We start from the raw sequence: 27153 nt of genomic DNA on the forward strand, positions 1-27153 counted from the left end.
GCAACCCTATCCAAGAAAAAGATATATTCTTATATTAAAGAGTAAATTTATCCTTTAGATTTGGTTCTCATTGATCCCATGTGATAAGGCAATTTCTTTAGATTTTGATTCTAATTTGTATAGGCTACATGATGTATCCTTATAAGGCCAGAATGGACTTCAATCTGAATCAAAATTGAACTCCAACCCTTGTGAGGTTAAATTTGTGACATTGAATATGTTTGCTGGAATTTCACTCCATAGAATGCTGTTAAATATGTGATTTTCTTCACATGAGAAAAGTGGGTTACTTCAGTAAACAGCTACTAGATCACAGGTCATGCACACCCAAATCAGTTTCTGCATTACATATTTACATAAATCTTTTGCCAGTAGCACATTTATTAAAATATGAAAATCTAATTGTACTACAAAATTTCTTGAAATTTTATACAACAAACTCTCACTTTTAAAGAGAACTATAGACCAAATGTAGAGGTAGAGCAAAGCTCTAGCTCTGTATGACCTGTTAAATTTAGGGATTGACGACCTTCACTCAGACTCTGGTTTCTCTAGTCTTGACGAAAGTCTCTCATTGCCTTGAACCTCAAATCTTCGGTGTAGGTACTTGGTCCTGGGATCATATCAGGAATAGGCATTCGGGCTTCAAGCATGCTTACCACTTCAGACATGGTAGGCCTAAGTGATTGGGATGCATTTGTGCACAAGAGAGCCACTTTAATCATCCTTTCTGCCTCTTCTTCATTGACTTTAGACCCCAACTTCTCATCAACCAGCTCCAGAAACTTTCTGCTTTGCTGCAACAGACAGGCCTGCAATTTAAACATATCACCAATCTTAACTTCCATCATGCAGATGCTCATTATATCCTTTCAACTGAAAAACACAACCTGGTTGATTATTAACACCGATATATAGAAAGTTAGTGAGTACCCAATCTAAAAGACAAAGGCAGCCATTGCTGGGTATATAATTGTTGTTGTGTTTTCCACTAACAATTTCCAAAGCCACAATCCCAAAACTGTAAACATCTGCCTTGTATGTCAGATAACCCCACAGTGCATATTCTGGTGCCATATATCCTCTGCAAGTGAATAGTGTGATGTCTTGTCACTCAATAATCAACAGTAAAAAATTCTCAACAATTATGAGCATTTGACTATGTATGAAATGTGGAATAATCTGTCAATTTGATAAGGACACAGTAACTCACATGGTTCCAGCAACCCTGGTGCTAATATGGCTCTTCTCCCCTTCATCAAGCCTAGCCAGTCCAAAGTCAGATATTTTAGGGTTTAGGTCTCTATCAAGAAGCACATTAGTAGCTTTAATATCTCTGTGGACAATCTTAATCCTTGATTCTTCGTGGAGAAAAGCTAATCCCTTGGCAATACCAATACAGATTTTAAGCCTAGTTGGCCAGTCCAGGTTCGGCTGACCATTTTCTGGACCTGTGAAAAATTCCCTTACAAAACTTAATATTTGATTTTGTCTATATTTTACTTGTCTTAACAGAAAGTGTATTCAAATTAAGTAAATGATACTTACCAAACAGAGCGCTGGCTAGGCTATTGTTTTCCATGTACTCGTATACCAGTAGCAGTTGATCTCCTTCAACACAACATCCATGAAGTTTCACCAGATTTGGGTGTTGCAAACAAGAAATCATGGCTATCTCATTCAAAAATTCACGATTTCCTTGCCTTGATATAGAGGAAAGCTGTTTCACTGCAACTATGGTACCATCGGATAACAGACCCTGCACCCAATTTTTCTTAGAATTCTAGGTAGAATCTATAAAGGAAGATTACAATGTCATGGTTTAGCTAGAATACCATATAAACTGGACCAAAACCTCCTTCTCCAATCTTGTTTGCAAAATCAAAATTTTTGGTGGCAGCTTTTATTTGTTTTAAGGTAAAAGAACCTGTTTGCATATCTAGTCCTTTGAGATCTATCCAGGAAGGAAACATAGAAACATAGGCTGTAAGATAACAACAAATTTATTTGGTAGTTCTCAACTCCTTCCCAAAAAGGAAAAAAAATGCATCCACCAAATTGATTTGAGTGTTGCAGATTAAGATAGAGAACCCATACCAGTTAATCCCATGCATAAAGAGCATGCATCGTTGGTAAACCTAACCTATTCTAAATATATTTAAATGATAACCTCTATATCATGAGACCACAATCTCATAAACTGATGTGTAACTAATTGAGATAAATTGGGTTACAATATTGCTTTCACTTGTAGAACCCTCCTTCAGTTATTAGAAAATAAGAAAACACCTTTTAATTGTTAATTGATTAGATATTGCCTTCTTAGGAAAAATACAGAATCACTTCTATAATAATTTTTCCACATGAAATAAAAATTTTAAAAAAATTATATTTCTTAATTGATGAAAAAATAACCTTTCAAGACAATTAAAGAAAGCAAGATTTTGTCGTATTCCAAATATGATTATTTGGTCCCACAATAATGCAATTATAAGACATAGGCTATGTTTGGTTCTATAAAGTGCTAAGGAAAGAAAAAAAATTGTTATGGAAAATGACTTCTTATATTCAAATACAAGACACCATGAAAAATGATAAGGAATAAAAGTTGAGGAGAAGATGAAAGAAAATGCTAAAAGATTTTTCTTCCCATTTTGCTTTAAAAAAGGTGGAAAAAGTGCATCCTCAAAATTTAAATTTCTTTGAAAATATAAAGCCCCCTCGAGAGTAAAGATTTTTGCATGGTTTGTGGCTAGTAAGAGGGTTAATAACAATAGCATGCTCTAGAAATGGAGGCCTCACAAGGAGCTTAATCTAGAGTGGTGTATTATGTGCAAGTGTGGAAATCCGGTATGATTTGAATGGTGATTTGTAGGATATTGTGGGAAAGATTGAGGCCCCAATTGTGACAAATGTTGTGGTGATTTGTGTGATTTTTTTTTTCCATATTTTGTTCTCTGTGTATATGTTAAATAGGGACCCGATTATGTAAACACATACAATTGAATGAATATTTGAGTGATTCTCAGTTTCTTCATGATATTAGAGCACGGTTTGCTCTAAAACCCTAACCAATCTATGGCTAACCAAAAAGGAGACAACCATGAGTCCAATCAATCGACAACCCATGAAAGAGAGTCAAAGATAAACTCCTCAATGGGTTTGGCCAATGCATTCGACAACTCCCCACTCCATCTTACCGTTGAAAAATTGAAATGTAAGAATTACAGAGAGTGGGTGCAGGCAATCAAGCTTGTTATTGACGGAAAAGGAAAGTTAGGGTTTCTTACCGGCGAGACTTAGTGACCACCTCCGACCGATGTAGCAGCATCCCAGAAATGGCAGTCCGAAAACTCCTTCATCACCTCATGCTTGATTAAATCCATGAAGCCAGCCATTGGCAAAAGTTATATGTTCCTCCCGACTGCAAATTATGTGTGGGATGCGATGAGAATCATATTCCGATGCTGAGAATGCTTCCTAAATCTTTGAACTCAAGACGCGGCTCTGGTAGATGAAGCAAGGAGATTAGGAAGTCACGAAATACTACACCGAGATGCTGGGTTTGTGGCAAGATCTCGATCTCAACTGCGAAAAAGAATGAGAGTGCACGGGTGATAGTGTACATTTCAAGAAGAAGATGGAGAACGAAAGGGTCTTCGAGTTTCTAGTGGGGTTGAACCGCAAGCTTGACGACATCAAGAGCAGAGTTCTCAATCACCGGCCATTGCCCTCCATCCGAGAGGTTTTCTTTGAGGCACGACGAGAGGAAAACAGAAGGAGAGTAATGCTGAGGGACCATCTCTCGTCTGGGCCCGAGGCTTCAGCCCTTGTAACCTGTGGGCCTCATGCTGGATCTGGTGGGCCTCACTCTGGATTAGGCCCAAGACGGTCCAAGAGGACTTATAGTGAGCATTGTAAGAAATTGGGCCACACTAAAGACACTTGCTGGACTTTACATGGCAAGTCCACAAATCGGAAGCCCAGATAGCCCAATAAAGCCCATAGTCATCAGGCCTCCACCGAAACCCAGGCAGACAAAACACCCACAGAAATTCGTCAGTCAACTTCTAGTGTGGGATTTAATTCCAACCAGCTTGCGAAATTATATGAGCTTTTTCTAATTTCCAAGCCTCTGGTCAATCTTCTACTACTCTGTCCTCTGGTTCTTTGGCCCACAAAGGTACCTTTCTGACAGCACTTAGCACCATGTCTCATATTACTCCCTGGATTATTGACTCTGGTGCATTTGATCATATGACTAATGCTCATCATTTATTTTCTACATACTCTCCCTGTACCGGTAATTTAAAAGTAAAAATTGCAGATGGTACTTTATCCTCAATTGTTGGCAAAAGGAGTGTTCATATTTCTAAGTCTATTACTCTCAATCTTGTCCTACATGTACCTAATTTATCTTGCAATTTGTTGTCTATTAGCCAGTTAACCAAACAGTCTAATTGCTCAGTTAAATTCCTACCCTCTCATATATTTCACACACCTCCTTTCTCCAGCGGCCTGAATCCCACGCCCTGGCGCGTGAGGGCGCGTGGCCCACTTTCTAGTGTCGCGCTTCTACCAGTAGGCTCGTCCGACATTGTCTTGTACTTCTAAGCCTCCATCAGTCCTCTCCGAACCCCGCTTCTCCATTTTTTTGGCATTTCAGCCTCCACGGGTCTTCTTTCAGCCTCCTCCGGCTTCCGACGACAGCTCCATTCCTTGGCCGAGACTTGTGTGTGCCTTGGGAAGGCCTCTTCTTCATCTCCAGTCACTTTTCTCCTTTGTTTGGGTCCTGACATACCAGGTTCTTCTTCCACAGTTGTGATCCAACCTCTCTTTAGCGCTCTTTTCGATCCAAACGTGATTCAAACTCAGGTGAAATGCATATGGTGACTAAAAATCCTATTTTTACATCCATCATCTCTGGATCTCCTACTATCACATCAGAAAAATTGATTGGTAGTGAGAATTATCTCTCTTGGTCAGCGTCCGTGGAACTCTGGTTTATGGGACAAGGTTATGAAGATCATCTTGTTACACCTAAGGATACTATACCTGATATTGACAAAGTGCAATGGAAGAAAATCGATGCACAATTATGCAGCGTATTATGGCAATTTGTTGATCCCAAAATTTTATATCATCTTTGTGCCTACAAAACCTGCTTTAAATTTTGAACTCAGGCCAAAGGATTATACACGAATGATATTCAACGATTTTATAGGGTGGTTTTTGATATTGTTCATGTGAGACAGCAGGACATGGATTTGTCTACTTATATTGGCCGGATTACGTCTCTTAAGGAAGAGTTCTTAACTTTGATGCCCTTCACTAATGGTGCTGAAGCTCAACAAATACAGACTGACAAGTTCTTTATGGTGTTATCCCTCATTGGCCTCCGTCCAGATCTTAAGTCTGTCCGAGATCAGATTCTTGCTAGTCCATCAGTACCATCATTGGATGATGTGTTCTCTCCTTTACTCAGACCTTGTCGACTGATGGTCCTTCAGATTCATCTATGTTAGTCTCTCAGACTAACTCTCTAAGAGGACGTAGTGGCAATTAGGGTCGAGGACAACGTCCTCAATGCACCTATTGTAATAAGCTTGGTCATACTCGAGATCGTTGCTATTAGTTACATGGACGGCCTCCTCGCACTGCCCACATTGCTCAGTTATCTGATCCTCTGCTATCTCGACTTGACTCTGCTGTGACTCCACATCTCAAAGTATCACCCTTATTGGTAGTGATTATGATGCCTATCTCCGATATCAGGCAGCCACATCAGCTTCTGTTGTTTCTGTTGCCCAGATCGGTAATGTCTTTATCTGCTTTACTTAGTCTCCTTCTCTTGGCCCATGGATTCTAGATTCTGGAGTATCTGATCATATCTCTGGTAATAAACACATTTCATCCTCTATTACTACTACCTTTGCCTTACTTACTGTTACTTTAGCTAATGGTTCCCAAACTATGGCTAAAGGTATTGGTTTGGCTCATCCTCCCCCTTCTCTACCTCTCCATTATGTCCTTTATGCCCCTGAGTGTCCTTTTAATCTTATTTTCATTAGCAAAATAACTCGCACTCTTAACTGTTCTATCACTTTTTCTGATAAATCAGTGATCTTGCAGGACCGGAGTACGGGGAAGACGATTGGCATAGGGTGTGAGTCTCAAGGCCTCTATCACCTCACATCACCTTCATCTCATGCAGCTTGCATTTCCACCAATGCTCTTCTTCTCATTCACAGTCGTCTAGGTCATCCTAATCTCTCCAAGTTCCAGAAGATGGTCCCTTATTTTTCCACTTTGTCGTCGCTTGCGTGAGTCGTGTCAGCTTGGGAAACATACTCATGTCTCGTTCCCAAAGCGTTTGAATAATCAGGCAAAGTCTCTTGAACTTGTCCACACTGATGTTTGGGGTCCATGTCGGACCGCGTCCACTTTAGGATTTCAGTATTTTGTCACTTTCATTGATGACTATTCAAGATGTACTTGGTTATTTTTGATGAAAAATCGAGCCGAGTTATTCTCTATTTTCCAGAAATTTTATGCTGAAATCCAAACACAATTCAATATTTCTATTCGAGTGTTACGCAGTGACAATGCTCGGGAATATTTTTCTACACCCTTTACTTTTTTTATGTCCCAACATGGGATCCTCCATCAGTCATGTTGTGCTCATACTCCTCAACAAAATGGGGTTGCTGAACATAAAAATCGACATCTTGTTGAGACAGCTCGTACCCTCCTTCTCCATAGTTATGTTCCTTTTCATTTTTTGGGGGATGTTGTTCTTACAACCTGTTACTTGATTAATCGTATGCCCTCATCTATATTACATGACCAAATCCCTTATTCCCTCATTTTTCCTACCCAACCTCTTTATTTCCTTTCTCCTCGTGTCTTTGGTTGTACTTGTTTTGTTCATATTCTCACACCTGGACAGGACAAGCTCTCCGTCAAGGCTATGAAATGCATCTTCTTGGGATACTCTCGACTTCAAAAGGGTTATCGTTGTTATTCCCCTAACACTCATTGTTATTTTCTCTCCGTTGATGTCACCTTCTTTGAGGACTCTCCATTCTTCTCATCCTCTGAATATTTTCCCATTTCTGAAGTATTGCCACTTCCCTATATATCTCCCCCTTCAGATGCGCACTCTCGTCCTCTTCAGGTTTATCATCTTCGACATCGTGTTGTTGCTCCTCCTCTCTCTTCAACTGAGGTGCCTGATGACTTATCTCATGTCCCATTGATTTCTCCTACCCCGGCCCTGTCATCTACTGACCATTTGCCTATTGCTCTTTGGAAAGGTAATCAATCTACTCGTAATCCTCATCCTATTTATAATTTTTTGAGCTACCATCTTTTATCTTCATCCTATTCTGTCTTTGTCTCTACTTTATTCTTTGTTTCTCTTCCTTAGAGCACTAATGAGGCACTTTCTCATCTAGGGTAGCAATGGTTGATGAAATGAATGCTCTGCACACCAATGGCACATGAGATCTTATATCTTTACCTCCTAGTAAATCTACAGTTGGATGTCGTTGGGTCTACACTGTTAAAGTTGGTCCTGATGGTCAAGTTGATCGCCTTAAGGCCCACTTGGTTGCTAAAGGTTATACTCAAATTTATGGTTGTGACTATGGTGACACCTTCTCTCATGTTGCCAAGATTGCTTCTGTTCGCTTATTTCTCTCCATGGCAACTATGTGTCATTGGCCTCTTTATCAGTTGGATATTAAGAATGCTTTCCTTCATGGTGAACTTATCGAGGAAGTGTATATGGAGCAACCACCTGGTTTTGTTGCTCAGGGGGAGTCTAGTTTAGTGTGCAAGTTACACCGCTCTCTATATGGCTTGAAACAGTCTCCTAGGGCATGGTTTGGGCGTTTTAGTTCAGTTGTTCAAGAGTTTGGAATGCTTCGAAGTGAAGCAGATCATTCGATTTTCAATCATCATAACTCTTCGAGCCAGTGCATCTATTTGGTAGTTTATGTCGATGACATTGTCATTACAAGCAGTGATCAGGAGGGTCTCCAAATACTAAAGCAACACATTTTCAACCACTTTCAAACCAAAGACTTGTAAACTCAAGTACTTTCTATGACTTGAAATAGCTCAATCCAATTCACGTGTGGTTATGTCACAAAGGAAGTATGCCTTAGACATCTTGGAAGAAACAGGTATGTTAGAATGTAAACCTATTGACACTCCTATTGATCCAAATGTCAAACTTGTACCAGGACAGGGGGAGCCTCTAAGAGATCATGGGAGATATCGACGACTTGTAGGCAAATTGAACTACCTCACCATCACTCGGCCAGACATCTCTTTTCCTATGAGTGTGGTTAGTCAATTTCTTCAGTCACCATGTGACAACCATTAGGATGTTGTGATCCGCATTCTTCGATATATTAAAGGAACACCAGGCCAAGGTATGTTGTATGAAGACAAGGGTTATACCCAAATTGTTGGTTACACAGACACAGACTGGGCTGGTTCACCATCAGATAGGCGTTCCACCTCAGGGTATTGTGCTTTTATTGGAGGTAACTTAATATCTTGGAAGAGTAAGAAACAAGATGTAGTGGTCAGATCAAGCGCTAAAGCTGAGTATCGAGCTATGACTTTTGCAACATGTGAACTCATATGGTTGAGGCAACTCCTTCAAGAATTGAGATTTGGAAAAGATGAACATATAAAGTTAGTCTGTGACAATCAGGCCGCATTACATATTGTATCCAATCCAGTCTTTCATAAAAGGACCAAGCATATTGAAGTTGACTGTCACTTCATTGGAGAGAAGATCGCATCAGGGTGTGTTGCTACAAGTTTTGTTAATTCAAATAATCAACTAGTAGACATCTTTACTAAATCTCTCAGAGATCCTAGAATTAAATATATTTGCAACAAGTTTGGTGCATATGACATATATGCTCCAGCTTGAGGGGGAGTATTGAATATAATGTATTTATAGTGTACAATCTTTCTTTCCTTTTTTAATATAGGTCGCATATATGGTAGTTAGTTCAACCTAGCCTTATATATATATATATATATATATCTATTGTAAAAAGTTAATCACATGAATGAGAATTAAGGTTTTCTCTTTCTCTCTCTTTCAACATCATCTATTACCATAATTGAAATAAAACTATTGAAAATTCTATATGATTGCTAGCATGCCTATAAGAAATATACTTAAGTTTAGTTTGTGCAGTAGTTTAACACCACCTTGTTCCCGAGAGATTCTACCACCAAAACAAACTTTCCACCAAAGAATACCTAAAATAAGGAATATCATGAAAGCCACAGCCCCAACTGCAATGAATATCTTCTTTTTTCCATCAGAAGACGACTCAAAATCTACACAAAGAAGAACAAAAAATATAAAAGAACATGTCAGATTGCATAGTGCATATGATGAATTATGAATGTTTCATCCAATCCAAACATTAATATGGATATAAAAACATCAATTGGATAATACACTTCCCAGACAAGCAAATGAGCTGGCAAGAAAATAAGACAGCAAATTGATTCGGTCTCTTGTCAAATACCAAGGTAATCTTGCCTTAGGTATTGATTTTTGCATCACATAATTTAAGGGAGTGTTTTCTAAATGTATCACTATGCATATATATTTATTTATTCACACAAAGTGCAGAACAAGTTGGACAAACTAAGAATCTCAAACTCAAATATGATAAGAGTGACAAGAAGAATACAAATACATCACCATATATATAAAGAGCATACAACTCACCAGCTTTTACAGAAATGGCTGATATGAGAGGACCATAGGTTCCTCCCTCTGGGGCAGCTGTTGTACCTTTCCCAGCCCAATGAAATCGGATCTCCAAAGTCTTATTCCTTACGACTGCTTTAAATTCTCTTACAACCACCTTATCAACCCCTTGTGCTGCTTGTACAATATTAAAATCTTGCAACTCCAGCTTTTCCTGCAATAAACTAATTGAATTAAATTATTGTCTTTGACAATTCAGTTGCAGAATAATAAGATTGACTACCTGGATGTAAACATCAAAAATACGTCTTCCAAGACTATGAAAGGATTTATTATCTCTGATCACTATCTCTACAAAATGAAGTTTCACGGTATAGGTCCCATCTGCTAAACAGCGTCCATAGTAAGTGAAAGATAGAGGAGAAAGTCGTGCTCTTGTGTACAATTCAGAGTCATTCATCCCGAGCATGGATACATTCTGTGCTATATAATTTTTTGTCGTTCTGTCACGATCCCAAAAGTCTCCTGTGCTACTAAAACCCCAATTATCTCTAGTGGGGACAAACTTGGATGGACCTGCTAAGTCTTCATCTGCTTCATAGACTATGTCTCCAATGATGGTTCTTCCTCCACCACAAGTTATATGCAGTGAATACTGATCTTCAGAAAACAACAACAATATAAGTGATGATCAAATAAGTTTAAAACATAGAAAAAGTAAAATAACTAAAATTCATGCATGGAAATAAGTCCATAAAATAGAATTGAGGCATTTACCTTTAAGACATGGAAAACCGTTCAGGCACTCATCAAATTCTCTATATTAAAGCATAGATTTGATAAGCATAGTATTGTACAAGGAAACAAACATACCTACATATCACTACTCTTCAAAGTTTAGTTAGAAAAAAAATTACAAGCTTACAATTTTCCCCTTTCAGAAAAGCTTCGGAACAAGTTCCTGATGAAACAACAAAAGGTTATTTTCAACCAAATAGATAGTGAATGAAGAAAAATATTTGTGTAAAGCTCAATGAGCGAGGTTTAAATCAGGAAAAAAAAAAGAGTTCTTACAGGGTTTCTCGACAAGAAGATGGCATAGAGCGCTTAGAAAAGTTGTTATAAGAAATATCTGTTTGGTTGCACACAAACATTTTAAGAACTCTTACAAGAATTATCAATGCTATATTAACTAGAAGTTTGCAAAAGAAACCATGGAGGGAATTTGACCTAATTTTGAAATTAAAAGCTAAGGAGTTAGATTCTCTTATCTTTTCCTCCTCATCATCCTCGTCCTTATTATTGTCATCACCATCATCATCTCCATCATCTTCACCATGATCATCACCATCATCCTCCTCATTATCACCTACATCACCATCATTATCATTACCGTCATTTAATGATTTAACCTTTAAGGAGCATGTTGTGGTGTCCCTAACATGCTTAGGGCATGATTTTAGATTTTTGTAGTAGTGTGATGCAATACAAAAACCTTCCATAAATAGGTAGTCCTCGAGAATTTTATTTCTTAGTTATCTTTCTTCTATTTTTATTTTGTTATAGAAAATCAGGTTGTTAGCCTTTACTTGTAAATTTCATGGAGGTGTTCAAAGCTCTTTGACCGTATAGTTACCATAAAGTTAATAGATAATTAGGTTAGGTCATCTAATGAAATTGTTTTCTTCATATTCTTATTATTATGGTTATAATTATTTTTATATTGTCTTTATTCTCTTTCACACTTGACAATTAGAAAGTTGCTTTTAGTCACATCAATTAGTTTTATTTATGCAGGTATTTGATGCCATCAAATCGATCATATCATTGGCTCAAAAATCCTTGTCAAAAAGTTTCATTCCTAGTGATGTTGTTGGAACAAATACCTATCAAATGGATTAAACTATGTTAGACCTTATATTAAAAACCTTAATGGATTAATTGGACCCTCTTTATGGCAAAACAAAAAATACTGACCATAAATATTTTAACCAAAAAGATATTAAACTAGTAGAAAAAATAAAAGAACTTGTAAAGATAAAAGATATTACCCTTAGAAATTGAGTGTAAAATAGTCCAAACTAATATAATTTATGTCTTATATTTCTTATCCTCCTAGTCTTTACATTCTAGATTATTAACATGTGAAAGAACTTAATAATAGATTATGCACTCAATGTGAAGAATTTATACAAGCTTGTGATAAACTGCATACTTTTAAGGTAAAATGTATAGGATTTAACTAAAGATATTAAGAAACTAACCTCTCTTTAAATATTTGAGTGAATATGAGTTAGCTATAAAAGAATCTTATGATGAACCTTTTATTACAAAAACCTTAGATTAAAAAAGAAATTGTAAGATTTTATATGAATAATTTATATGCTAGTTCCTCCATATAAACAAACCAGTGGTTTAGAAAACTTATGAACCTTCATCTTAAAAAAAAAAAAAAAAAAAAAAAAAGTGTGAAACTCTTGAAAATTTAGTGAATAACCAGTTAAAAGTAACAAATAAAGTGTCAAAAGAACACAAAAATTAAACTCGGGAAAAAAACAAAGACAACATAAACCATCTAGTTAGGACTTAGGAAAGAAATTGGAAAACTTTAAAAACCATAATTTGCTAAGAAACAACTTAGATTATATCAAAGATAATTAAAGAAGAGAAATTTGTTATAAATGAAATAGAACAAATAAAATTTAAACAACAAAACTTGAAAGAAATATTAGAAAAAGTCAATCAAAAAGTAGATAAATTTTTTAGATCAAATATGTAGTTAAAAAGACAAGTACTTTAGAATAACAAAATATAAACAACCTTCAAAAACAATTTGGAAATTTTAATGTAGGAGAAAAACCAATAACTAGATCATAATGAAAAGCAAATTTTTTTTTAACCAAAAAGCTTAAGAGTGAAACCATGGAAATAATAGAAGGAATAAATCAAAGAGAAATGTAAAAGAATTTGTAGAAGAAAAATTGAAAAATATAGTAAAAGAAGTAACTCTTTACAAAAAACAGTTAGTTCAAAATTCTAAAATTACTAGATTTTTAAACTAACATACTATAAGTTCAGTAGAAAATATTGTATATTCAGATTTAATCTTTTTAAAAACAAAACATAAACTATTAAAAAATAAAAACTGATAACTATATGCATTTAGGAATAATTTTATTAGGAATAATATGACTCCATTGTAAAGAAATAAGAGCACTTGTAAACATTAGAGCCCGTTTGGCCATGTTTTCTAAAACTTGTATTTAAAAACTGTTTTTAAGTTAAAGAACAAAAATTATTTTTCTAATATTTTATAAAAATAAAGGTGTTTGGAAAATTATTTAAGAAAAGAAAAGAAAAAATTGATATATATATATATATATATATATATATTTGTTTTGATTTTGTAAAAACATTGCAAATTAAATTTATATAATATAAATTAAATTAAATTTTAAGTCTTCTTAAAAATAAAAATGATTTTGTAATTACAAATAAATTTAATAATAAATAGAATAAGAGGTTGACTTTACTGAAGAAGAAGGGATAGGTCGGGTGATTGTGGGCCCTCTCTCCCAAAAAGAATAATAATAATTTAAAATAATTTTTAATAATATTTTATTTAAAATAAATAATGAATTAAGTTTTTTATTTCATGTACATATGTAGTACTGAATTGGGAACATAATATTTTAAAATGTTTTTATTTAATTTGCAATTAATTAGATCAGCTTTTTGAATTTAAAATTATTTTTTAAAATTAAAAATTTATTAAAGAATTTAAATTATTAAATATGTTTTACTTAATTTATAATTTATTTACTTAAATTCAAGAAATATAGTTATGTGTATAGGAGAACAATAAAGTCATGACTTATAATTTATCAGTTTTGAATTTTTTTGAATCGTTAAATTTTTTTTTTTTAGTTCCAATTTATTTTTAAAAATTGTTAAATACATTAATAAATTCAATACAAAGTGTTACTTAATTTGAAGTTCATTTTTATAAAGAGAAAATTTATAAAAATATAATTATATGCAAAAAAAAAAAATAATAGAATCATTATAAACCAATTTTTATTCATAAAATCTATAAGCTAAAAAACAGATTGTTATATCAGAGTAGATCTCCCTTATATGAGCTTTTGTTTGTTCGTCTCACAAAGAATGCCTATTTGTTTGACCTCATAATCTTATGTGACTGGCAATTTAAGGAAGAACACAGAGAAAAATTGGGTCTTAGATGTACTTATTAAATAATAACTTATGAATTTGTATAATAATTACTATGTGACATTCTTAGCTAAAAAAAAGTGTTTATGATATTTCTTGTTTTTCATTTTTTCTTTTTTTACATGTAAGATTAGATGAATGATAATAGGAATAGTCTCTGACAAAGATATAATGAATGTAGATCTTTATTAATACTTCTTATTTACAAATGGAGTTAACCAACATGTGACATCTATGGTTTGGAATGCATAACAAGAAGGCTGAATAATATACTGTTTGATAAGCAATTTGAAAGTACTTTTTCTTTGTATTTGGAATTAAAATGGATCACTTTTGCCTCAAAATGAAGTAACAACTTCCAACAATAAGTAGAGCACTGACAAAATACTAGCTACCAAAGAAAAATTCTCACCATGACTGAATTAATACAAGGCAAGGTAGAGACATTTTATAGATCTTGGGAAGATGTAAAGGAAGATCCACTCCGTGCTGTACGTGATGAATGAGTGAGGGGCTCAATTTCACTTGAGCTCTGTAATTGTGTCTGATCATGCTGGCCTCTGAGGGCTTCAAACCCAAATTCATCACCATAAATACGAGGATTCAGAGGGTATTCCTGAACGACAGTTTGACCTTTGAGCATGCTCACCACTGCAGACATGGTAGGTCTAAGTGCGGGAGACGCATTGGTGCATAGTAGGGCAACTTTAATCATCCTTATGGCCTCTTCCTTTTTGAACTGAGTCCCCAAGTTTGGATCCACTAGCTCCATTAAATTTCCTTTCTGTTGTAAAACAAAGGCCTGAAGGAAGCAAAAGAGAAGGTTGGAAATGTTTAGAAAAACAAATAAAATCATATCAACCTCCATTCAGACAATGAGAGATTATAATAGTTCACAATCTAGGAAACGGCCAAGACACAAGGAAATGACCAATGCGAAAGGGGAGAAAATGAAGCAAAATGGAAAATGGAAGTGGTCTTGATGCTGTCATTATGTTATGTCTATCCGCCTAACATTTGTTACACTACTACTAGGTTGATTACTTCTACTCTCTCTCTTTCTCTCCATCTCCCTCTCTTGCTCACCCTCTCTCTCCTTCTCTCCCTCCCTCTCCACAATGAAAGCAGCTTGACGAAGTTAAACAGACAAATTTCAGAAAAAGTGATCTGGTTTCAAACTATTATCTTGATTTAACACATGCAAAGAACAAGAAAAAAAAACTGACTTACCCAATCTAGAAGACAAAAGTAATCCTCATTTGGTCTATATTTCATGTTGTTCTTCCCTGCAACAAGTTCCAAAGCAACAACCCCAAAACTGTATACATCGGCTTTATAGGTTAAATAACCCCATAATGCATACTCTGGTGCCATGTATCCTCTGCACAATAACCCCAAAACATCACTTGTATTTTAGGTAAACAAGTGCAAATTATATTTCTTGCATTGGTAATTTGTACACATCAATGCAATTAAAAAGGGTTCCAGAATCAGGCAATAACTCCATTTGCTAAAAATGATTGTTAAAATGTAAGCAATCTTACTGATGCAAACTAGCTAACAACATCTGAACTTCAAGAGCACATGCAGTGTCCAGACTGACCTATTTGTTAAATAAACTCTCTACCAAAATGTACCATCACTTGTAGCAACTTCTTGAATTTGACTATCAGAGTATAAATAACTACCACAGATGATAACTGATGGCAGTATTCCTTTTAACTAGTTCTCAAATAAGCCTGAATATTGATTTATCATCAAACAACAACCTCTATGCAAGTAGGGATTCAATGCTGATGTAGTTTCTGAAATTCATAGATTTATACCAAAATACTGATACCACAAGAATTTTGTCCATATCAATATCCATATTAAAATTAGTTTACATGCTGAGATGTTAACCACTGACTGTTCAAGTATAAATCAGGGCAGAAATGGAGAAATTTTGATAAACTATTTTCTATATCTCATGACAGTGATTTAAAGAAATGAAAATTGATAAGAGAAATGTGTAACCCCTTCTTTCTACTTTAGTTTAATAGTAATATTATTGAAAGATTGCAACTATGTTAAAATTGTCAAGAATTGAAAAGGAAGGGAGGAGAAATTTACATGGTTCCAGCAACTCTGGTGCTAATATGGGTGTTATCTTCTTCATCAAGTTTCGCCAGACCAAAATCAGAGATCTTAGGGTTAAGATTCGTATCAAGTAGTATGTTATTTGCTTTTATGTCTCTATGAACAATTTTCAGTGTTGATCCTTCATGCAGGAAAGCCAAACCTCTTGCTATGCCAACACAAATCCTCTGCCTCGTGGACCAGTCCAAATTTAATCGGTATTCCACTTTACCTATAATTAACAGAAGTTGCCCAAACAATAGAGTTCATCAAACTTGTTAAGGACTGAATGTCAATATTTGATGACCAATCTTTTTAAATGGCATAACAAACACAATGAAATATAAAAGTATTAACCTTACCAAATAAAGCCCGAGCGAGACTATTGTTCTCCATGTATTCATATACCAATATCAGTTGATTTCCTTCAACACAACATCCATATAATCTTACAAGATTTGGGTGTTGTAAAGCAGAAATCATTCCAATTTCATTCACAAATTCACGACTTCCTTGCTTTGACTTGGTGGAAAGTTGCTTCACTGCAATTATGGTTCCATCTAATAATGTACCCTATATAGAAATGTTGAGTATACCTTAAAGTATTGGTCTAGCTCCAAATCTCATGGATAAAAAATTTAAGAAGTAAAAATTAAAAATTAATAAAAGAACTAATTCTGTGGAGTACCTTGTAGACAGATCCAAAACCTCCTTCCCCAATCTTGTTTGCAGCATCAAAGCTGTTTGTAGCAGCTTTAATTTGTCTCAAGGTAAATAAACCAGTTTGCAGATCTAATCCTCTCAACTCTGTCCAAGGAAAAAGGTTAGATTGTTGAATTATATCTTAGTGCTACTTAATTAGTTAGAATACATTTGAAATAATAAGATCAAAGTAAATGCAACTGGAAAACAGTAGTGCTCCATTTTATTGCCAAGAAGTTATATGTAATAAAATAGAGAACCCATGGAACTTCTCAAGGCCCACTCCAACCTAAGCCGCTTATATGGTTCCCTTGGAATCTAACTGAGCATAACATCATGCCCATCTTGATTCCCCTGAGAGCTGTATATATAGATGGACCAAATATTATCAAGCATTCGGTATATGCAGAACGGTGAGACTCTTGGAGATTCATATACAGGGGACATTCTAAAAAACCATAGAATTGTACATAAAAGGTGGGAAACTATAGAACTCTAGAACAAGGAATGGTAAAAAGCATAAAACATTCTGGGGAAGGTTCTAGGTAAAGTATTCTAAAGTGCTTCAAGATGCCTATACATAGGTAAAGGGCCCCATTTAGAAAAAGCACCTCCAAGAACTTGCATTCAGAGGTTCCAAGCATGGTAAGGCTTTCATTATGCAGTAACACTTTCATTCTTTTTAGAGTGTGCTGTGTGCTCTTTGTGGACAGCTCCACATTTCTCATTGAAGGTTAACTTAGCATCACAAGGGCTGTTTGCCAAGGGAAAACCAAGGCATTAACAATTAAGTGAAGTGATAAGCCCCAAAAAATGTTTCTTGTAATGTGTCCATTTTCTTTTTACCACTTAAAATAAAACACTTGTAGCTAAATTTCATCATGATGTTTGGATTCATTTGAAATAATTAATCTTTCTACTGAATTTTCTGCTTATATGGTCAATTTCTTTCTGAGATATCTGCAACATCTTAATAGCTATCTAATAATCATTCTCTTAAGAGCCAACTTTATTTCTGCTTAACATATTATTTTTTATTTAGGTCATGGCCAGTGTGAGTCTATCGGCTACTTATAATTATATTCAAGTTGCCACAAATTCTTCCTATATCCTGCAATAGTTGGGAAACGTACTTATTTATCATCCTTCTCACACAGTCACACCAAAGCTTGTGTCATAGATTTACATTACCTTGTTCTCTTGATGTTCTCTGTCCAAAGTAGCATTTCCAGCAAATAAGGCCCAAAATTGTGAAAAAGAAAACCAATACTGAAACTAGAACTGCAATGAGTATCTTCTTTTTGTCATTAGAAGGAGGCTTGAAATCTATCAAAAACAACAACAACAACCACAGTGTTAGCTTGAATGCTATGATTAGCATATAATTCCACTCAATTGATGTTTTCTATAATAAGATTTTCTTTAGAATTGCAGATATCAAGGAGAAAATTGGTTAGAAAAATAAAATAAAATAAAGGAATTGAGCTGGTTTTCATGAAGTTGTTAAATAACTGTCTGAGGTTACAAACCTATTGATCTCATAATTTAACAAAATAACTTTATAGTTATTTGTCATAGCAGAACAAGTTGGGCAACAAAAAGGCACATCCAACTTCACTATGAAAGAGAAAGACTACGAAATTTCACTAGGAATGAATAAGGCCTAAACTCACCAGATTTCACAGAAATAGCTGATATGAGAGGACCATAAGTTCCTCTGCTTGGTATAGCTGTTGTTCCCTTGCCAGCCCAATGAAAGCGGATCTCTAAAGTTTTATTCTTCACAACTGCTTTAAATTCTTTTACAACTACCTTATCAACCCCTTGTGCTGCTTGTACAATATTAAAATCCTCCAATTCCAACTTTCCCTGCAATTAACTAATTAAATCAACTAACTTTCTATAACAAACCAAGCACCAATCTAATTTTTTCTATTATGAGTACCTGAATATAAACATTAAAAATCCGTCTGCCAAGGCTATGAAAGGATTTATTGCCTCTGATAATTATCTCTGCAAAGTGAATTTTTACTGTATAGTTCCCATCCGCTAAGCAGCGCCCATAGTAAGTAAAAGACAGAGGAGAAAGTCGTGCTCTGGTGTACAACTCAGAGTGGTCCATTCCAAGTACGGATACATTTTGTGCTATGTAATCATTTATGGTTCTGTTATGATCCCAGAAGTGTCCAGTGCTACTAAATCCCCAATAATCAGTCATAGGATGAAATTTTGCTGAACCTCCTTCATATTGATCCCCTTCATAAACAACATTTCCAACCGTAGATTTCTCTCCACCACAATTTATATGCAATGAATAACGATCTTAAGAAAACAGAAAAGTTATAGACAATGATCAGTTATATTAAACATAAATAAATATATAAATATATAAATAGATAAATAAATAAAACTAAATTTTATGTAATTTCATTTCAATACCAAAGATAAGTCCCAATCATCTCGAATAAAATAACTGAGAAATTCACCTCACATTTTATGTACTCACCTTTTTGACAAGGATAGTTTTTCAGGCACCCACCAAGTTCTCTGAATTAATGTAGCATTGGTCCAAAAAAGAAAGAAAAGAAAAGAATCAATGTTGTGCAAGAAAAAAAATATACAAATTGCTTCCCTTCACACTCAAATTATAAAGTAATAAGCTTACAAGTTCCCCTCCTCAGAAAAGCTTCTGAACAAGTTCCTAATGAAACAAAAAAGAAGATAATTTAATATAGACAGTGAATGAAAGAAATATTGTGCATAAAGCTTGACAAGGTTTAGTTTACTAAGAAATAGTTCTTACAAGCTATCTCGACAAGAGGGTGGTGCAGATTGCTCAGAGAAGTTATTGTAAGAAAGATCTATTTCACTGCAAAAACACAAATGACTCTTTAAACACAATATAACTCCATGAAAGCTAATATAGAAAACACTTTGAAAGAATTGTGTAAGTTATAAGTGCTAAAGAAGATTGTATGCGGAATTTAATCTAATTTGCAACTAATAGCTAACAAGTAGTTAGGAGCTTTTCTAATGAGAACATTTCTTTCTCCCATTGCAGATAGAGGGATGCAAATAGCAAGAATAGAATCAGTAATCAAGCTCCAAAGAGGTCAGAGATGAATGCGTTTGTAGGGGGGAGTTCATGTGTATGTTTGTGTACAACCTTACCTATGTATGGTTGGGTAGATAAAAAGAAAGGTAATAGATAACAGAAGATGGACATCAAATCTCAAGCAAAATTAACTCAAGATGCTGGATGAAAAACATACGTGCGGCTCTGCCTTCCCTTGATTCCATCTGGAATATTTCCATTAAGCTGGTTGCCTGTCAGACACCTAATCGGCACGCAAAAATGGTTTATTGTTAGAGCTTTCCAATGTAACAGAACATGGGGAGCACAAAATAATAATGAATGTAGATGTAGAAAGACCTATTAAAGAAAATGAATGTAGATGTAGAAAGAACTATTAAATAATAATGCACTGACAGGGAATTAAACCTAGTTATGAACCATGGCAGGGTACTATTTTACCACTAGACCACTAATGCAACTTTTGTTATTATCTCAAAATGTTCTGTAGGAGAAGATGGAGAAAAAATTAAAATTCTAATTGAAATTTTCACGAGGGTAATCCACACAAGTATTGAAAGCCCTGCCCCAAGTGATGCAGTCTCCTAATGCACCAGACTTGTGGCCACCTCCATGATCCATATAGCTAGGGGCAAGCGAGTATACCTGCTACTCATAACCAGACAAATGTATGACCCCGGAACAATTATGAGAGTGAACTAATAGTGTATAGTTTTAACCCCTCTATCAATTTTTATGATAGACACAATATAGATAGGGAAGACTTCTATGCATTACAATTACACATGTCCTAAGTTTCTGTTTCTTACATGACCTCCACGTTTGTTAGGCCATCAAGATTTGGAATCTCTCTATTCAACTTGTTGAAGCTGAGATCTCTGTGAGAAAACAACAGTACAAATGTCATAATAAAGCACTAAAATAGAAGTTCATCCAAACGATGGCTTAATTGAATTTGGTGCAATATAAATCTCAAGAGATAAAAGGTCATTAGTATGAAGATATAGGGGTAAAGAAAAGAGGCATAACTCATTGATAGACATAGAATTACCGACCCCTAGATCAGCCATTTATCCCCTTTCTTAATAATAAAGTCAGGGTGTGTATATTATCATTTGAGGGCCAATTTTTAATCTCACAAAAGTATTTTGGCACAGAAAAACCACCCAACAAATTCAATAAGTGGGGGGGATGAATTACAAGAGGAAAGGATCCCTTCACAAAAGGGAAAGAGAAAAAAGAGCTTCCAACTAAGGAGTCAAAAGATAAAAATATAGTTTAGACCCAAAGGAGCTGGTAATTTCCATCAACATACAGTCTCCCCATATAGCTTTGGCCCATATTGTAAAATATTTGTCTTTCCTACTTTTTCTACCTTCATATGAAAAAATAAAAATGTAGAAAAAGAAAAAAAAGGCGCAATTTGCCTTAATGGTTAAAGGTCAAGGGTAAAGGGAAGGAACAAGAAGAGGAAGCCCCTTACATGGTAGCTCACAATACAGGTTCTTACTGTAAAAAGCTAACAATACTTGACATAATCCACTACTCCAACTATTTAGGGACAACAAATTTGCCATAAAAGAAAAAGAAAGAGGAAAAGAAATGCATAGTAGAGTTACAAAAATCTCAATTCTGTCATCTCTGCTATATATGGGGGGATTGGTCCTGAGATATTACAGCCCCTCAACATCCTGCAACATAAACTAAGTCCATGTAAGTACTAGTGCTAGAGAGTGTGAATAACTTTGCTTTAGAGCATTTTTTTAATCATAAATACCACTTACAACTTGTACATTCTTTTCATGCTTCTTAGGGGTGGAAAAGTGGAACCCTCTCCATTTAAGTCACTAATTCTTCTGCATAGAATCCCATCAAGAAAAAAATGGCAAAATGCTACTCTTGTCAGTAATATTTTATTAGTTTGAGAAGTTAATTATTATTGAAATTAAGCAAATTAAGAGATATGAACTAAGAAGGCTTAACTCACAGTTCAGTTAAATTACTCAAGACTGAAATATTAGAAGGTATGGGCCCTTCCAAACCACTAGCTTGGATCTCTCTGATAATCAGGTAAATCAAATGAACATGTAGTGCACCCAAAAACTTTTAAAATGAAGAGACTGTAAAATACTTAAACCAAAAAGAAACTTACAATTGCTCAAGTTGCTTCCAACTTTGAATGAAACTGGGTATTTTTCCAGTGAAATTGTTGCTGCTAATCCTACTGCATTTGGCCCAAAATAGGTGTGAACATTACTAGAATTAATTTTTTTAACATCACATATGCAAAAAAGCCTTAAAAATACACAAGCACAAAGATTTACGAGAACATACAGCTCTTTCAAATTAGTTAGGTGAGCAAGCGCTTGAGGCAATGGTCCAGTGAGATTGTTAGAATTAAGAATGCTACAGTCACCAAAAAGAAGATCGAGTCCATGTAAGATTAATATGAATTTTAGAGATTATTAAAACCATCAAATTCAATAAACAAATGTTCTAAAATTGAAACAATGGAAAAAAAAAAAAAAAAAGAAATGAAAGACTAACAGCTTCTGCAAGTCGACCAGTTTGCCAAGCTCAGGGGGAACAGTTCCAGAAAACTGGTTGGCCTCAAGACCCCTGAAAATTCAATTAGTCAAGATTAAAGCAGGAGCAAACCAAAAAGGCTATAAATATTTAAGGGGGTGTGAGAGAGTGGGAAGGAAGTATTTGGTGGGTCAGAACATACAAATTTTTAAGGGTGGTAATATTCCCCAAGAAGTTTGGGATTCGTCCTGATAATCGGTTCATAGAAATGGACCTGCATGGAGTCATCTTTATCAATCCTTGAAAGAATATTTATCTGCTAGATTGAGCATGAAATGTGAGTATCTTACAGAGTTTCTAACTTCGTAGTTTCCCATTCAGGGGGTATGTTACCACTGAGATAGTTCCTAGCCAAAACACTTCAAACAAGAGAAAAAGATTGTTAGACCAATGAAAGCTGGGAATACAAATTTCAGGTTTGAAAAATATACATGTGTGTGAAAGCACTTTTTACATTGTTTTGAGGTAGGATAGTTTCGCTAGGGCAGGTGGAAGCACACCAGCAAGATCCTGCCCTTTGAGAGATCTGTTTGAATACAGACATGAGAAAGGAAAGGAGCTTTTAATAACCAGTTATTCATGCTTAAGCCACGTTATAGAAAGCATATAAGAGAGTCATCTCTATTCAAATAAATACACAGTAAAAATAATCAAAATTCCGAATGCTTACAGACTTGCAGTAAATTAACCAAAATCATGTACCTTGGAAACACCTAACTAACATGATTAGAGCCACACTTAAGAGTAAGATTACTGTGCAGACCTTGAAAACCATTCAAGCACCCCCATGTAAAACGTTGGTATTTGATGTGCTAAAAAGATTACTCTTCTGTCACTGAAACCTTTTAAAGGAAGTTATAGTTTCAACTCTATCCAATAACTTTGGCTTCCATGCTTGTCTTGAAAGCTGATGCTTCTCCCTTTTAAAACCAAAATGAAGCCAATCTTGCACTGTCCCAGAAGATACAACCTTTGAGCCTCCAAGACCACAAAACTTCATCTTGGAAAAAGAACATATATCCTTTGGGTTCATCAACTAATGCATACAGTCAAAACTCAGAAGACAAGACCAAAACCTCCATATGAGCAGTCGGTGATTTAAAAAGATCAATGGAAAAAGTACAATAACTTGGGGGGTGTGGTACTTTTCTAAATTTTCCTCTGTCAACTCTGCAAATTTGGGAGAACATGTGGGAACCAATGTGGATGCCAAAATCTCAAAGGAAGTGATGTACTGGTAATACTACCTAACTACTGAAGTTGTTGCCTGGATATGGGGTGGGATAGGGAGAGCTATATCTTCAAATAATTTAATGTAGAAGAGGGTGATTTTATTTTAACGCAGTGCCAGCAGTGGAGATCCTCCAAAATTTAAAAACAGAGTCTCAACCAGCTGCATATTTTATAGAGAGGAGAATCGATGGAATAAGTTAAGTGACAAATTTCAATGGTCATTTATGCAAAGAATGAGAAAATGTGAAGATACAACAGTAGCAATCCCTGAGTCTCCAGCATCTTAACATGGCACACTTTCTCCCACCAAGGGAGAGTATATTTCTTCCTTTTTTCCCCAACCCAGATGGCGGTAGACTCTACTGATTTTTCTTGAAGCTCTGCTCAATCTTGGTAGGAATTCAAACATGAAAAGGGAAAAATTGGGAATGTTGCAGGGGTTGATTAGACTTGGGATTTCTGCCTGAAAAAGCATACTCTTTTCCCATGCAGTAATAACTTTTTACACCACAGGGTTCCAAAACTCCACAGACGTAGGATTACCATCTAAGTGATGGCGTAGGTAAGTGGCCAACTGCTATTGATATAATACAATCCAAATTTTAAGCTAAAATAATGGTGTATCATGCACAAAGTTCAAATGGAATACATGCAGCCCATCCCTCCCCATGACAAACCATTTATGCACTCTCAGCTTGGGAACAATTTGAATAAGATCATCTGGCTCTCTGGTGAAATGAAAGGGGAACGAAGTTTTGCCTTGGTTACGAATGACCTTTGTCACACCAAACACAACTTCAAGTGCTCCACTAAAAAATATTTCAAATTGCAGGACAAAGAGAGGAGTAGCACCTAGTATAGGACTGGAAAATACCAATAAAAAAATATCTTCTTCTACTTATCTCATTTTCTCTATGCAGTCATTACTCATTAGCAGATTCCAGAACTGCCTATACTGCAAGAAATGAATTCAACTGATGCTGTCTACTTCAAAGTGAGGTGTGATTTATTGGTTAACCTAAGGCCAATTCAGGTGTTATACTAGTTTTCTACCCAAAAACAAGTGAAAGTCCAATCTAGAGATATGAACTCCTTAAATAGTTTCACTAGGTTCCCCTATATTTTGGTGGGATATAAAGTTTTGATTGCCATTTCCATTTTATACATTTTTTGAAAATTTTGATCTCAAATGTGATAAGCATACTTGCAACTGTGCCTCCATGTATCAATGGCTTGCCAAGCAATTACTTTAGAGACTTATTGTTCAAAACCTAGAGAGGTAAAATAGAAATTAGTCATAGTTAATTTCTATCTTTTATGGATACGTTCTTATACATATCAAAACCTCCAACCCTCACCCCCACACATGCACAACTAAGTTCTCCCAAAAAAGGTGATCGTCATACTTAGAAACATAGTCCTAATTGACCATAAAGAATATGCATCACTTGTCAACTTTACCATACTATTTCATTTAGGTTAGGCATCACAATCCTGAGATGCTTCTTGTTTCCATTTGCTTTCTAGGATCAAGAGATCAAGAGATGATCTAGAATTAAATATGCCAATCAGCATTTATGCATGTTCTTGCTCTGTCCTGTTCTTTTCTCTGGAAGAAGAGGCTTCTTTATGGACCTTGAGCAAATTACCTATTTGAGTAATTGCAAAACTTATAAGGGAGCCATGTCTTGAGCCCCCCTTAACTTCTAGAACACATATCCTACCACTTGTCATTCATTAAGTTCATTAGTTGTGGGACATTCCAAGTGGGTATGGCAGTGGATGTCCATAGTGTGTTGGTGATTTATGGTGCTCCCACATAGGTTGTGGTGGTGTTGCGGCTGCAGCCACATGACCCATTTTATCACCTATAATCCTTCGAAGTTTGTTCATTATTGCTGATATATTCGAAGTTGTAGGGGTGAGTGAAGTTCCACTTTTTTCAAAGCAACAGGTTAATAGGAATTGGAAAGGGACTTAGGCATGAGGCAAGAGAATCAGCCTAGGCAGTGTTGAGCCCTACGCAAAGTTCTATGCAAGATGCTGAGGCAGAGGCCTTGTTAGAAAGTATCTCAATTTTTTGTTTGTGTTCAGTCTTAATTTCTCTATAATTCCTTGTGACAGAGGACATTATAGAGGAGAGTTCGTATTTTAATATTTCCTCATGTAAATAGGTGTTCCTTTTGTATAAGGTTTTAGGGATATTTCTGGATGAATATTCCAATGCAGTTTGACTGTTCAGCTTCATATATAAGTTTGAACAAGTGAGGAAAAGGATACCTTTTAATAGCAATAAGGAAAGGAAACATACATGCTATCAACATGGCATTCACCATTAGGGAAGGAGCAATTGCAGGTGATTGTATTGTTATAGAATGGATTTGATCTCGAGCCTAGCGTGTTCCAGTTGGAGTTCCCATCACAAGGGTTTAGTTCAAATTTCCAATCCTTCTTGCCCAATTGTTCAGCTATTTCTTTCAGAACTCCCTCTGCAAACATCAAAACTCATTATGGATCAAGCTAGATGGATGCAAACATAACTTCACATATAGGCTTTCTTTCAAAAATCCATAAGGAAAAAGTTGCAGCCCGCCCAAGCCTCAAAAACTTCATTTCTGAAAACAAGGCTATCATGCATGTCCTTTGCATAACTGAATTTCTTAATAGAGGTAAGCCCATGTCAGAAATGACTCAACTGAGATCAAGAAATAACATGCTGCCATTTACAACTACTGAATTCCAATTTGGGTGCAAATAAAATGGATGGACTCTTACTTTCTTCATCAGGAAGATGTCCAGCTAGTGCTTCAACACTTGTTGAGCCAAAGCATGTATGTAGAAGCAAGATGAGCAGGGGAATATGAACAACTGTGGCCATCTCTCTCCTTGAATTTGCTTGATCTCAGTTTGCAAAGGTTTGATTATGAACTCATTCAATAGGCAGTGGGTACTGCTATATTGCTGACTGGCTATACCCCATATGGATTGATTGATGTACCCATGCGTTTCTGACAAATACAGCTTTTGTGGGGACCACGATCGATATTTTCGTCCCCTGTTTTTGACCACTTGTTTCTGGTAGGTACACTACTAGAATTTTCTAACTCCTGCCTTCAAAGGACGCGTTGAAATTTTATTAATAAAAAAACAAGGTCTTTTTCTATTTGCGATCTCGAAATTCGATTCATCTTTGCTACGTCCAGCAGATAGTCAAATCGACTGCCATCCTGTTCGTTCACATGGCTTAGTGAATGGAGGGTCATTTTCCTCGTAAGTCATAGTGGAAAAACAGTGACCGGTGAGAAACATCTTAATGCTAATCGTCCAAATTATGATAGTGTTTTCTGAAATTTGTTTTTAAAAATAAGCTTTATAAAATATAATTAAATGAACTTATATTTTTTAAAAAATAAAATTAATAAAAATAATTTCT

At 35.4% G+C, this 27153-nt stretch overlaps 1 protein-coding gene, 1 long non-coding RNA gene and 1 pseudogene across 2 annotated transcripts in view; all 3 read right to left on the bottom strand.

The window, feature by feature from the left end:
- Positions 1-376: 376 nt before the first annotated feature.
- LOC117923145 lies at positions 377-10424 on the bottom strand (annotated as a pseudogene).
- A 128-nt stretch (positions 10425-10552) lies between these two features.
- On the bottom strand, positions 10553-10898 carry LOC117924402. Its single transcript, XR_004652772.1, has 3 exons — positions 10829-10898; positions 10680-10715; positions 10553-10572 (listed from the first exon to the last, which is right to left on the bottom strand). It is a non-coding gene; the product is annotated as an uncharacterized LOC117924402 (long non-coding RNA).
- A 3258-nt stretch (positions 10899-14156) lies between these two features.
- The window catches only part of LOC117923146, a 34988-nt gene continuing 21991 nt past the window's right edge, over positions 14157-27153 (bottom strand). Inside the window, exons 25-48 of the mRNA XM_034841385.1 lie at positions 26496-26621; positions 26032-26209; positions 22942-23013; positions 22778-22846; positions 22630-22701; positions 22449-22520; positions 22236-22307; positions 22054-22125; positions 21889-21960; positions 21686-21757; positions 21521-21592; positions 20711-20779; positions 20080-20145; positions 19611-19676; positions 19473-19508; positions 19314-19354; positions 18753-19129; positions 18481-18676; positions 17999-18133; positions 16794-16912; positions 16468-16678; positions 16100-16337; positions 15218-15368; positions 14157-14789 (exon numbers count right to left, since the gene is read on the bottom strand). Coding sequence (XP_034697276.1) covers positions 14436-14789; positions 15218-15368; positions 16100-16337; positions 16468-16678; positions 16794-16912; positions 17999-18133; positions 18481-18676; positions 18753-19129; positions 19314-19354; positions 19473-19508; positions 19611-19676; positions 20080-20145; positions 20711-20779; positions 21521-21592; positions 21686-21757; positions 21889-21960; positions 22054-22125; positions 22236-22307; positions 22449-22520; positions 22630-22701; positions 22778-22846; positions 22942-23013; positions 26032-26209; positions 26496-26621 — 3008 coding nt within the window. The 3' untranslated portion in view covers positions 14157-14435. The remainder of the gene's footprint in view (positions 14790-15217; positions 15369-16099; positions 16338-16467; positions 16679-16793; positions 16913-17998; positions 18134-18480; positions 18677-18752; positions 19130-19313; positions 19355-19472; positions 19509-19610; positions 19677-20079; positions 20146-20710; positions 20780-21520; positions 21593-21685; positions 21758-21888; positions 21961-22053; positions 22126-22235; positions 22308-22448; positions 22521-22629; positions 22702-22777; positions 22847-22941; positions 23014-26031; positions 26210-26495; positions 26622-27153) is intronic.

This window comes from Vitis riparia, chromosome 10 (assembly GCF_004353265.1).
Source record: "Vitis riparia cultivar Riparia Gloire de Montpellier isolate 1030 chromosome 10, EGFV_Vit.rip_1.0, whole genome shotgun sequence".
In the NCBI taxonomy this organism is placed as follows: Eukaryota; Viridiplantae; Streptophyta; class Magnoliopsida; order Vitales; family Vitaceae; genus Vitis; species Vitis riparia.